Below are 14106 nucleotides of genomic sequence, written 5' to 3' on the forward strand. Positions count from 1 at the left end.
CACTAAAAGCCATAAATATTAAGAGACTAATTTACATCTAGTCAGGTGGAAGCATGAATCGGGCTTCTCTCTACGTTGCCTCATCTTGGTCAACCTCTCTCTCAAGCTAGATTTGCAGTTATTGACATGATTACTGTAGTCACTATATTGTCATTCATGTAGCATTTCTGTGCGTGCATCTTTGGATTCACACAAGTATATGTTTCCTTCTATGGAAATAGATATTATTTATTGAGAAATTACAACTGGTTTATCTGTATAGCACCATATTGCCTACAATGCATGTATCATAGAATGAGGAAAAATATGAAATATACTGGAGCACAAAACAAAGTGAAAATATGCATTATATGTAATGCACTTTCAGGGAAATGTTTTCTTACCACTAAGGAGGAATCACATCAACAAACTAGATGCAAGCATGGTATGTGTCCTATAATCATATGCTCACGTTCAAGTAAAATTTTATTTCTCATAGAGGAACTTTTTTAACTTAATAGGCATACATTCCTATATCATGGCTAACCTTTCCTTGATAAAATATTGTCTGTATCATAAGGTTATTGCCGATGAATTGATTTTATGAAGTGCTAGTTGTGGATTATTTTCGAATACATACCTTTGAGGTTTTAACCGGTATTCTTTTTTTTCTTTCTTTCTTTTCTTTTCTTCTTCTTCATTTATTTATTTTTTTAGGTGCAACTGGTATTCAATTTTATGTCAATTATATTGACTTTGGACATTAATCCAAAGCAACAATAGTTTGGTCCTTTCTGGCTTTATTTTCATGTTTCAATGTGTTTTGGGCAAGTAAATTTTCATGTTGTAACTGGGCAATTAACAATTTTGTTTTCCCTATACATGTCTTTCAGTATTCTTCCCACCACCTCCTCCTACTTTTCTTGGCCCTTACAGCTCTATCTGCAAGCATGTTGATGGAGAACCAAGAAAGTAAGAACAGAGGAAGCCCCAGAACTCCTACTTTCAGAGTGGGGGATATCATTTGAAAGTTCCACAAGGTATCATATCACTGTTTCTTGATGTTTCTATGTGAAGCTTTGTATATCATAGATCAGTTAGGTATTCATTTTGGTTGAATTGAAAACAGCAAAAAAGGAATAATAATTTGAAAATGCAGAACTTCTGTAACTTTAGGAAAATCCATATTTGGATGCTATAATAAGCCTGATCAGTGTTCAACTGAATATTTTTGAGTCTATGCACCAAACCTAGTAGTGGTTTAAGTTGTTTCCATCAAGAGAAACTTCTCTAAACATGTATTCTGTTGTTATGCTGGCAAATCTCTTACATAATTCCTAGATAATTATGTTTTAATATTGATTTTGGCTACTTTTTTAATTCATGAGAACTCCCTTTTTTTTTTCTGGATAAACTTTTCTCTCTGGTTTCAATTTTTTTTGGCCATTGTTACAGGCTGCCTTATGCATTTTGTGGGAACCTTGGAACTCTTGTACCTCAGTTCCAAGATTTGTCATGATATGATATGTTAATGGTTGGCACCGGACTGAGTTACCTTAAATTGCCAAACTATAACTGGTGTATCATTTACTCAAATATATAATGAAATGATTTACTGTAGAATTGATCCCGAGTGCAATATGATGGCTTTTGCTTCGTCTCGTAAGAACACAAGCTTAACACCTCCAGTTTATGCAATATGATGTTAATCCATGTCATTATCATTGATACATCTCCGTTTTACTTGATACTCCCTCTGCTTAGCTTCTATCCAAGAGTAGGTAATACCTAGAACCTAAAACAACAGAATAGGTGGCACCTAACTTATCTGGGATCAGATCCAACTTTTTGTTTGAGTTCAAATAATCATGTCTTTAACATGATCAAAGTCAAATGATGCTTCAAATCACAATTTGAAAAGTACTATTTCTTGACATATGTAAGAGGATGTACCTGAACATTTTCAGCAAGCCAAATGATTTGTTGTCTGGACCCTTTTTTTCTTGAAGGCACCCTAATGCAGCATATCTCTAAATATGAATGTAGGGGATGGAGCCATACCAATATAAATATTTTAATATTGTTAGAATATTAATTAAATTAATAAATTTACCGTTTCAAGATAACTAGTAATTTAATATGTTATCAGAGCAATGTCTTAAGTTCAAACTTTGTGTTCGTAGTTTATTTTTTAATTCAATTAAATATTTTACATATTGGGTTTTACTTATGCTCCGTTTGTTTCGGCGTAAAATGATTTTTGAAAAATGATTTCGGCATTTTCTGGTGTTTGGTAGGGGTGAAAATAATAGTCAACCGGAAAATGATTTCTGTTTGACCAAAAATACTTTGTAAATTTCGGAAAATGATTAACGCATTTTAAAAGCGTAAATCATTTTTTGAAGATGCCAGATGCATTCGACCCTTTTTAAACGACACAATCGAACTTCACGTTAAAGCAGTCGACCATCACCGAAATCTGACAACCTTAGGTCAATGTTGATGGAATCTGGTCGGCCCAGATTCTGGCGACCAATTGATCGTATTCTGGCCACCTGGCTGGAATCTGGCCAACCCAGATTCTGATGAGACTGTCCAGACTCCGGATTTCGGCCTTTATCTTGAATTCTGGCAATAGTAGCCAGAATCTGGTAAAAGTGACCGGAATCCTGTCGGTCAGTGACAGAATCTCGTCTCCAGTGATTTTTATATTATTTTACATTAATATTTATATGTTTTGAATAAAAATTTATTTTTATAGGTTAATATGATTGAATAAAAATATAAAAAAATATTTGTAATTTTTCGTATATGCCAAACACCAAAAAATGCTTTTGGCGAAAAATATTTTTCAAAAAAAAAACTTCCCTGAAACTATTTTACGTTGAAACAAACAGAACATTAATTTTATTTTCGTGAAGCGTGAAACGGATTGCAATGGAACATCAACTGCTTAGAACAGGTGCACCATTTTGGGATTCACACATTTTACACTACCTCTGGCAATTAGGTAGCTAAAAAATAATGAAAATCCAAGTGGTAGGAAAAGAGAAGTCTTTCCCTGTTAAAATAGTCAGGAAGGAGATTGGATTCTCATAGGTAAATGTAAATTTTATCCTTTAATTAATTAAGATGCATATGGTTTTACCCAGGAAAAAATAAAAAATAAAAAATAAAAACATAAAACCCAGGACACGATGAAGCTGTGATTGCAACTCGTTGTTTCTTTTAATTTTTTGTTTGTTTGTTTGGGCGGAGAGAAAAACGAAATAGCATTTTACCGGACACCATTTTACCTCTCTTAAATACATTAGTTGGGTTGAAATGGTGAGGATCCTTCTCCGACAATCTTGGGATGTGCCCAACACTGTTGTTTGGGCCAAGTTCATAACGAATGAAAAAAATAAGGGAAAATAAACCTTTTTATTTTTAATTTTTTATTTCGCATAAACAATGTAGTGTCCGATTAGGTTTTTAGTTTCGATTTTAAAATGTACGATTTGAAAAAGTGATTTTTAAAAATGTATTTGTATTTTTGGCAAAATTGCAGTTTGACATTTAAAATCGCAAGTTTTGTGTTTTCAAAAAAATACCTCATTGTCTGTGATTTGAAAAAGCAGTTTTATGCATTATCAAATCACAATTTTTTTAAAATGATTTATTTTTTAAGATTTAATTTAAAATCACTTTTTTTTTTTTATCTACAAAATTGTAATCCAAATGCACCCGAAGCATTCCAATGGGCCTTTCAAACAACCACTCCTAAATCTAATCTACAAAACTATCTTTCTCAAAAAAAAAAATCTACAAAACTATCTTTCATGGTTATTTGTAGGTTGTCCCTACCCGTGGCCGACTTAGCCAGTTGGCATGCACAAGTGGCTACACGTGGCTATTTTCCAGTTGTCCATTTGGGAATGGGACCTGAGAAAGAAAGAGTGATGAGATCACTGTGTCATTTGTCACGTTCAAATAATTGCTGAGAACAAAATGAATGCAAGAAGCTGATCAGCTTTATGCCTTTGGTTTTTTTGTCCTAACTGGCCTAGGGTTCTTGTAAGGTAAGACCCAGAAACCTCTTTTGCATTTCAGAGGTTTTATGTAATATTGGGTGTGTCACATTGTTTGCCCTTCTGTTATTACTGCTAGTTGGTGAAAAGTTGTTTTTCGTGTGAAAGTTTGAACCTTTCTTGATCTCCACTCTGTTTGTTGTAGTTTTTGTACTGGATTTGTTCTGCATAGTGCAAAAGCAAATGCCTTTGATCACTTTTCTCTCTGTTTTTACTTCACACACATGTTACTTTGTTAGGGATTTGTGCATTTTCTTTTTAATATTTCTTTACACTGTATATGAAGCATATGGGGGACCGGGTGTTGGGAGGTCCCACTTGAATGAGGTGAGTCATGCTGTGAACACTAACAGAATGTTTAAGCTTTCTAAAAGACATTAGTATATTTGCTTTTAATTTTTTATGAGTTGGGTTGAATTTAATGATAACTATTTTTTTTATTTTAATGATGTTTTAACAAAACCTGCTTTCATTGTGTTATTACTAGGTGATCTGGTTTTTAAAGTTTACAAGTCTTTGGACTTTCTGTGGAATCGCGTTATATTGTTTTTTAACATAGCATTTGAATTGAGTTCATGTTCTTTCCTTGACATTGTAAATGATTCATGTTTGATGTGTCTCTTTGGGATTTTAACATTCTTGGGACATGCGGTTTAGAGGCATTTGCTTACGCTCTCATTATGTGGTTGATACGTGGGTTTTCATGTTATGTATATCTTCGTTGGTGATTTCTGTTTTTCATTTGTTGTGAGTGAAGGGGTGAAGTTAGTAATGCGGCCGAAAAAAAAGGTAGCTGCTGCCTGCAAGGCAATGAAGTGTGTTGGCATCCCTGAAGATGAAGTAAAGCCAGCGCTGAATCAACTTCTAGAATTGTATAATAAGAAGTGGACCCTTATTGAAGAAGATGACTATAAAGTTCTGCTTGATGTTCTATTGGAGAAGAAGCATGAGGAAGACAAGGTGCACCTTATTGGTTTATATTAAATCTTCTCAATTTGTAGTGTTTGACTGATTAGTTTAGTTTAGTTTTTTTTTTTTTAAATAATTTTTTTTATAAGTAATAAACTTGTCTTATTAAAAGCGTAAGGCGCCCTAAATACACCGAAAATATACAAGAGAAAGCACCTAACTAGAGAGCGAAAAACGAACAAGAAAATCGCTAAAACTAAGCGGCAAAGGGGACACAAAGGCCACCGACCAAAGAAACAAAGTATGAAGAAAAGAATCTAAAATATCCTTTGCACATCCTTTTGTATGGGATAATTGTTGTGTGTACCCTAAGCCTCTTTCCTATTTTGTGTGCTTATTGATGCCTATTGAGCAGATGGTGGAATTTAAGAAGAAAGAAGAACACTCGAACCTGAAAGCAAAGGTGCATTTTTTGCCTTGGCATGCATATTTGTTCTTTACACCAGCATATGTTTATATCAAAATATATTTGTCGCAAGTTTCATGTTAACTTAGTGATCTTGTCAACTATTCAGAAGAAAAGATCTATGTGAACTATATATATAATTGCCATTTCACCATTCCATGGACATATTTTTCAATGTGTTAGTACTGATTCATATCTCTTCATAACTTATTTGCTTATTGATACATTCACCAGGGCGTAAACTCTAAGCAGGGAGAAGCTGAGCTGCATGATGAACCTGAAGTTGTTGAACTTCCAAAAAAGAGATTGCGCTCAAGACACCAGAAAGAACACACTTCTGCTCGTGTAGCTAACTCCAGATCACAGCCGAAGAAAGCATGGGTAAGAAGGGCAATGCATGATGAAACCAAATCATCTTCAGACTCTCAAACTTGTTCAGAGCCTGAAGAATCGGAACCTCTAGTGAAGAGATTACGCCCAAGACACCAGGAAGGACTGGCTCTGGTCCCCGTGGACATTTCTTCTGTGGATATCTCCAATTCACTGATGGTGACTACTCCATCTATAGAGGCTTATCTGGATAAAACTGAACTTTCTTCAAACTCTCAAATTTGTTCAGTGCCTGAAGACTCGGAACCTCTAATGAACTGGTTGTGCAGAAGAAGGAAACAACAGAAATGTCCTGAAGATGAGCAGTCTCAAACTTGTGACGAAGTAGAAATAGTTGAGTCAACTCAACTAAATGTTGGTAATGAGCAAAGCAACATAAATCCTGTTTCACCGCTGAGACGCCTGAGAAAGAGATGCCCGGAACCTTATTCACCTAGAACAAGTCCAATAATGGAAGAAAAAGAGTCATCTCGACCATATCATTGCCACAAAAGGGCTAAGTCCAGTTCTTTATCATTTCAAGAGAAAGAAAAGACATCAGTAACTCCTCAAGTTGCTTTAATTTCTGAGAGAGGAACTGGTATTGAGCCCTATATGGACCATACTCCAGTAGAAAATGTGCTTGAAATGTATCATAACAACTCTTTGGATCTGCCTAGAGATGAGCCATTCACTGATGACCAGCTACACAATGAGGTTCCTCTTGCTGTGATCCTTCCAGGTACACCAGTCTCTAGTTAGTTCAATAACAATTTCAAAAATAAATTTCAGGCTTGTTAAAAGATATCAATAGAATATCCAAGCTTTGTTGCTAATTTTTTAGACTCTGTAGACAGCTGCCTAGCTCAAGATTGACTCTATCTCTCTGTTTCTCACCACTCACCACCATCTCCGTGATTGTTTTTTGTTTAAGAACCAGGGGCAAATTTAACGACCAGCATGCTGATACCATTTCGTTTGAAACCCTATACTAAGTAACAGCTGACTGCTGAAAATTTGCCTGATAAAGTTCAGTTTGAGTGTTCTTGGCCAAGTTGCACCTTTTGATGGAAATGATAATTAGGTCAAAAACAGACCTTGGCACTAAAGGCAAAAGGATTTTATTTATTTTTCTTTAGTGTCTCATAAGGCCAAATTATGTCTATTGCTTCTAAAGGAAATCTCACTTAAGGCAAGAGGATTTTATTTGTTTTTCTTCAGTGTATCGTGAGGCCCAATTATGTCTATCACTTCTAGTGGAAATCAGGAAGTCTGGAAGAACTTGAAAACTAGATTGACTTTAATGTGCTCTTTGTTTGATGGCAATTGCAATTCTGTATTTAGAAGACGTGGTAACTGATCTTCATTTGTGTTCCAATTCTTTTCCATGGGGCCAATATATGTGTGTGTTTTCATATATGGATATAGATATAGGTTCTTGTTTGATATTGTGAGGCTCAAAATTAACATTAAGCTCCTACTAAGTGGGGCTGTCTTCCAGTTTAATTTGTATTAGCTGTGATGAATGTTAAACTCCTCATTGATGCATTTCTGACTACCTATATTTGTATTTTTTAGCTCATCTCAGCTTTTTTGGTGTAGATGATGCTTCAAATGGAAATGGTTCAAATGCCAAAGCAGATGGCTTGAGTTCCTGGAGTATGAATCTTTAGACACGGTGGATAAATGTTAATGATTCTAATTATCACAGTGTGATATTGTTTTGTATTTATCTAGGTGATTGTTAATTGAAGGATAGTTTAATAAACGACATGATCCTACGAAATAGGTCTAATGTCCTTCCATTTGCAGTAAGTTTTATTGAATATTAAATTGCTTGTAATGCATTTCTGATTGCATGTCTTGTTTTCTTGTAGCTCTTCCATGTGTAAGTGGTTCTTCAAATGAAAAAAGTACTGACGTTGAAGAAGATGGCTTGAAGTTCCTGGAACCTGAATCTATGAATGAGGAGGACAAAGGTGACTATGTTTCAGAAGTATCACAGTTTGATATTGCTTCATCTCCCGAGGGAGGGGTGAAAATTTCCCTGATATGTAACTCTTCTGGGCAGTCTGATTTTCATTTTCCAAGTTCGGATGCATTTCTAAAAACAGTTGAAGAAAAAATTCGTAAATTATATAGAATTACGGAATCCAACTTCTCTTTGTCGAAGCTGATGACAGAATTTTGTGAATGCTTCTGGGCGTTGGGCACTGACTCTACTGTCGATGAACATCTAAGGTCCACCAATTTACTAGCACGAAAGATATCTGATGCACAAGAGATTCATGATGATAAAGATTGTTATGGAGGCAATTATTGCATTCCTTCAAGCCTGTCAAGTGGATTAGTCAGATTTCAGAATCTTATTGAGTTAATACCTCGAATTCCCAAACCTATAGCTCTTAGTGGTTTGGTTGGTCTTCATTGCATTACCGGTTTTAATATTCAGTTTATTGAGAACATTTGTGGTGAAAGTGGACGGAGGTTAAAGGTACTTAAAGATCCACACTCTTCTAACTCATGCAATGTGGAGGCTGTTCGCAAATGCCATTGCCCATTCCCCATTGTGTCAAGTGTATTAGTAAAGATATCTGATGCACAAGAGATTCATGATGACAAAGATTGTTATGGAGGAAATTATTGCATTCCTTCAAGCCTTTCAAGTGGATTAGTCAGATTTCAGAATTTTTTTGAGGTAATACCTCAAATTCCTAAACCTATAGCTCTTAGTGATTTGGATGGTGTTAATTGCATTGCTGGTTTTAATACCAAGTATATTGAGAACATTTGTGGTGAAAGTAAACGGAGGTTAAAGGCACATAAAGATCCACACTCTTCTAACACATGCAATGTGGAGGCTGTTTGGAAATGCCATTGCCCATTCCCCATTGTGAAGTACAGTGACTATATTGATGACATAACTGGAGGAGAAGAGAAGGTAAAGATTTCGCTGTTAAATGGCAGGAGTGCTGAAGACCTGCCAACCTTCAAATATATTTCACATAATTTAGTTCATGATAAAGCTTATGTGAATTTTTCACTTTCTCATATATCGGATGAAGATTGTTGTTCAAATTGTTTTGGGGATTGTCTATCATCACCTATACCTTGTGCATGTGCTCATGAAACCGGGGGTGAATTTGCTTACATGCCCGGGGGACTGGTGAAGGAGAAGTTTCTGGAAGAGTGTATCTCTATGAATTGGGACACATATTTTTATTGTCAGAAATGTCCGCTAGAAAGGTCTAAGAACAAGAAATCTGACAAATGCAAGGGCCATTTACAGAGAAGATTTATAAAGGAGTGCTGGTCTAAATGCAGATGCAGTAAGAAGTGTGGAAACCGGGTTGTTCAGCATGGCATTTCAGCAAATGTGCAGGTATGCCTCATACGAAGTTTAGAAATTAAATAAATTTGAGGAGTAATCACAAGGAGATTATTTAATTGTTAGAGGCTACTCATTAGTGACTTATGTTTCAGGTGTTTTTTACGCCTGAAGGGAAAGGGTGGGGTCTTCGAGCACTTGAGGAATTGCCTAGAGGTGCTTTTGTTTGTGAATATGTTGGAGAAATACTTACCAGTTCGGAATTGCATGAGCGAAACCTGCAGAGCTCTGGTAATGAGAACCATACCTACTCAGTGCTACTGGATGCAGATTGGGGTTCAGAGCATGACTTAGAGGATGAAGAAGCCCTTTGTTTGGATGCAACAGTATATGGAAATGTTGCAAGATTTATCAATCACAGGTACGCATGTAATTTGTGTTGCGCATGTCATTTGTGTGCATTTAAGCCCATTTGCTATTGTTATTATAGTTTTAGTCAATGCTTTCTCGTTACCATTTTTGTTAGCAAGGTCATACCTTTGTTATGACAAGTTCTTGCATTTAGGTGTTTGTTTCTTCGATGAGTTTCCTTTATCTAATCCAGATCCGGCTTAAAGGTTAAAGATAACTTTGCTTTCTATTTGGTTGTTTTAAACACATTTTATTTAAATAACACATTTAGGTAAATTTTATCATTTGTTCCAGGAGCTTATAGAGCTGTGAAGTTTCTTGAAGTTGTTATTAGAAGGGTATACATGAAAATGGCAGATTTCTTTGGCAAATTGATACAAACTTTGGGTAGAACTATCATTGAAAACTGTCTTGTAAGGGCAGGGTGCCCAAGAGTTTATATACACATGGTTGACATTATACTTAAGCCACGTGGGACACTTAGGATCGTAACATACCACCACGCTCTGCAGCCGACGTCCACGGTGGCTCACTCTATCTTATAGGTCGCCCCCTCTATGATTCGAACCTATGACGTGGTGCTTAGCTTTGATACTAAATAATATAAACATTTGGTAAAACTCACCCTTAAATACCGGCTTACAAGGTTGGGGTGCACAATAGCTTATGTGGTTAAGATTATACTTAAACCATGTGGGACACTTGTGATTGTAACACAAATTATGCATATTAGATACTCCTCTTGCTCTCTCTACCTTACTTTGACTCTCACTCACCCACACGCGCTCTTGGGGTCTTGACTTTCTGTTACATTATAAAATTGATTTGTATTTTCCACTGAAATAGTTAGAAATTTAGCACACTGATAAACACTTGGCCTATTTTTTTTTTTTTTATGTTTTATCTTCATTCTTAGGAGTTTATTCTTTCCCCTTTATTGATAAAATGGATTATTTCTATTAGTAAATGAAACTGGAGTATATTATTAACCAAGTCTTCTTGTCTATGTCTAGTTTAGCAACGTTATTCCCAAATTAATAGAATGTTCTAAAATTCCCAGCTAAGATTAATCAATTTACATGATCAGCTTTTTACTTCTAGAGAGATGAAAGATAAGCTTTTGCAAATTTCAGATGATTGCCAAAACTTGGCCTTATCTTACGTTAAGTAGCAAGTGGGTTATTAAGTTCAGGATCTTGATTATGCTTATTCTAAATGTTGTATCTTTGCAAGTAAAATGATACAGAATTTGTTGAGTAAGAGTCCTACAACTAGATATCTCATACTCTTGTAATTTTCATTTATTTCTGGAATCTTCCTGTTGATACTTTGTAGAATCTAATAACACTTTTAAGGATGAAAACAATCTGCTTTCTGGTAACAGTAATCTCTAAAATGATGCTACAGGCTAGGACTGGAAATTAGCAAAGAGTTATGACATTCTAATCTGTATATGCATATCGAGATAAATAATCTGTTTGGCATTTTTCTGTAGTTGCTTTTGTATCTTCTACTTTTTCTCACAATATGCACTCTACCATTAGAGAAAAAAGACTATATATATATATATTTGTACTTTAAAAATATTTTTCTAGCAATCGTAGGAAGAAAAATGAGTTGCCCTTTCTTGCTAGACAAAAGATAAGACAATGTTATGTTGTATGGGGTACATATATACAAAATCTAGTAATCTTGAAGTTTTCTTTCTTTGATTTAGGATTTGAGTGTTAGTTCTTCTTTTCAAATCCCTATTTATTCTCCCTTTTGATCGTATCCAGCTCATCTAGCAGTGTTACTGAAACAAATTAAAGGGAAAATATAACCTACTTTCGAGAATATAATGTTCATTACTCAGTACTGTCTGATAGCTGGTGATCCAGTTTGTTTGTCTTTCGATGATGAAGCTTATCCCCCCATCGTCTCACTAGTCGACTTTGATTCCTATTATTTTGAGGTCATATCTACTAGTCAGAGTTTGCCTTGATTTGGCACTGCTCTCTGTGAGTCCTAGGAGGGGTGGCTTGGATATGGTTTGCCCTTCAACATTCATTGAATGAAGTGGTCACTCTCAAGACTCAAAGCCACACATTTACACTTGGCAGCTTGATATTTGAACTTAACGTCATTCAAGAGTTTATTCACCTTAACTGGGGAAATATAAAGAACAATTTTTTTTTTTGTTTGTCTGTTAATTTCGTTAGCATCTCCAGACTTCTCCTTTTCTCCATCAATGAGTAGTATTCCTGTATTCTGGGCATGTGGCATGTGAAACGATTTTGCTTGATGACCGTTGATTAGTCTTTCACTCTAAACACTTTCAATTTTTCTGTTTGTTTCAAGCATCAAGCATCAAGATTCTAGCTTCCCTTAATGTACAGGATTGTATCATTAGATCATCAACATTGTTGAAGTCCCAAGCATTTTATGGTTCTTGATGTTCACGATATGCATTCAACAACTGCTAATCAGGTGAATCTTTTTTTTAATTGGTTAGATGCCATGATGCTGCCTTAGTTGCGATCCCAGTTGAAGTGGAGACTCCAGATCGTCACTACTATCATGTATGGTGCATGAGCATTTATTGATATCTTGATCTCTATACGCATATATAGATGAATGTGTGATATCACTTAATTGAGTTTTTGAAATCATGCAGCTCGCTTTTTTCACAAGAATGAAGGTAGAAGCCATGGAAGAACTGACCTGGGTAAGGAGGCTCAAGTTTTATAGGAGCATGTTTCATATTGGAATTGTTTGGCATTATGGTTTAACTTACCTAATGTGCATGCTATATTTCACAGGACTATGGCATTGACTTTGATGATCTTGATCGTCCTGTGAAGGCTTTCAAATGCCTATGTGGAAGCCAATTCTGTCGAGGCCTAAATCATTGAAAGAGGTGGTATGAGCTTGATGTCGTCATCGTGTTTATAAATCATTCTAATACTAAATACAAACTTGTTTAATTGGATCACAGATGTTCCACATTTCTAATTCTAGTTCTAAGCAAAGGGGATCAGAAAGAAGCTACCTATTTTGTAAATATAAAATCAGTCTGACTTTTAGTGCAGTTAAAGCAGAATATTTGACATCATTAAAATTACCCCTGGCTTTTCACTCTGATTGATTGGTCTTTGTGCTTGAGCTGCTACATGAGAGATGACCATAAAATTTTATTAAAGATGTGAGTTTCATTTAAGTGATGCATTACAATTTACAAATCATATTGAAGATGAGACCATAATTCCATGGTAATAGGGCATTTGCCAGTTTATCAGGCAGGCTATTGAGATGAATTTGCTTCACTTCTTTTCAACGTGAACCATGACAGTAACCTTCCTTTTAGGCAAATTTATCATGAACTGCTAGCTTAATATGTATGTATGTTAGAATATATTGAGACCTAGTCTTGGGACTTTTCTGAAGTAATTTTTTAGTTTTTCTAGCTTTTTGCCTTCTTTAGGCTATATGCTTATGTTGGCTTCCCTTGTGTCTTTTAGGCTCCTTCTTGTTAGTTTCTTTTGCTTTTGTTAGTTTTTCAATAAATTTCTTACCTATTCAAGAAATGAAAAAATATCGATTCCTTGCTCAATTTCTATTTTCCAGCTGTTGAAGTTGAATCCTTAGCTCTCTTCAAAAGAAAAAAAAAATGAAAAAAAAAAAAATATATGAAGAAGCGAGGAATCCTTGTATGCACTTTATTTTACTGCCTTTATTGGCGGTCTCCTTTTATTATGTTCGTGCCAAGAAGGGACGGAGCCAGAAATTATTTTGAACAGGGGCCAAGGCATTTTTGACAAAATAATAATAATAATAATAATTAAACAGAATAAATTATACTTTCAAGTCATCATTCACGAATATCATGATATGACAAATTGACAATGATTTCACTTTCACACATTTTTAAAAAAAGTTAAAACTTTCTCAAATTTCAAATACCACTCTAAACATTATTATTAACAACACAAATTACCATCCAATCACCAATTAGAACATCCAAGTCTTTGTAAGGTTGAGGGAAAGGTAGAGGAATAACAGGGCCATTGTTCACCCGAATGGCACCATGTCCACCAGCAGTAGCCTTCTGAAAAAGAAGTGAAGGGAAATAGAAAAAAGCCTCAAATCTGATCCTTAACCTGAAAACTATACGTCCACCTTTGCCCTGGCAATATCAGGCAGATCATCTCCTGCACTCCACCCTGCCATGAATTCCTCCTTAGTTGCACTCCATTCCTACGTCCCAAACGTAAACCTTCACCAAAATCAGAACAAAAGGATCAGAATCATTTCATAGACTAGGGTTTTGATTTCACTATATATATATATATAACAACAACCATGTCATAAGAAAATGGATCCTTCAAGTTGTTATGAACGTTAATGTTCACAACATCATTGGTTGTCGTGTCCAAAACTGGCCCTGGGAATTGGTCGATCGTTGATCACAATCACCTATAAAAAGTCATTCTACTGATCAATTTCGTAAAGAAGCTGCTAAGAGAGAAATGTACATATTTTTCGACCAAATGGAACCAACCTCATCTTTTTACAACTTAAGCTATATAACTAAT

General features: G+C 35.3%; 1 protein-coding gene and 1 long non-coding RNA gene across 2 annotated transcripts; both read left to right on the forward strand.

Moving 5' to 3' along the window:
* The first annotated feature begins 411 nt into the window (after nucleotides 1-411).
* LOC133873332 (uncharacterized) lies at nucleotides 412-1602 on the forward strand. The gene is made up of 3 exons (XR_009901115.1): nucleotides 412-424; nucleotides 560-1019; nucleotides 1435-1602. It is a non-coding gene; the product is annotated as an uncharacterized LOC133873332 (long non-coding RNA).
* Nucleotides 1603-4809: 3207 nt separating this feature from the next.
* On the forward strand, nucleotides 4810-12614 carry LOC133858577 (uncharacterized). Its single transcript, XM_062294057.1, has 7 exons — nucleotides 4810-5009; nucleotides 5659-6535; nucleotides 7671-9175; nucleotides 9277-9542; nucleotides 12027-12093; nucleotides 12189-12239; nucleotides 12334-12614. Exons 1-7 carry the CDS (start codon nucleotides 4821-4823, stop codon nucleotides 12424-12426), a joined length of 3048 nt encoding a protein of 1015 aa, XP_062150041.1. The 5' UTR covers nucleotides 4810-4820; the 3' UTR covers nucleotides 12427-12614.
* The last annotated feature ends 1492 nt before the right edge of the window (nucleotides 12615-14106 follow it).

This window comes from Alnus glutinosa, chromosome 1 (assembly GCF_958979055.1).
Source record: "Alnus glutinosa chromosome 1, dhAlnGlut1.1, whole genome shotgun sequence".
NCBI lineage: Eukaryota > Viridiplantae > Streptophyta > Magnoliopsida > Fagales > Betulaceae > Alnus > Alnus glutinosa.

Bases quoted from the DNA above. Each gene is read 5' to 3' on its own strand.
- LOC133858577 (XM_062294057.1), top strand. From the start codon at position 4,821: ATGCGGCCGAAAAAAAAGGTAGCTGCTGCCTGCAAGGCAATGAAGTGT. The intron at 9,543-12,026 runs GTACGCATGTAA...TTAATTGGTTAG, and splicing joins GCAAGATTTATCAATCACAG to ATGCCATGATGCTGCCTTAG. The intron at 12,240-12,333 runs GTAAGGAGGCTC...TATATTTCACAG, and splicing joins CCATGGAAGAACTGACCTGG to GACTATGGCATTGACTTTGA.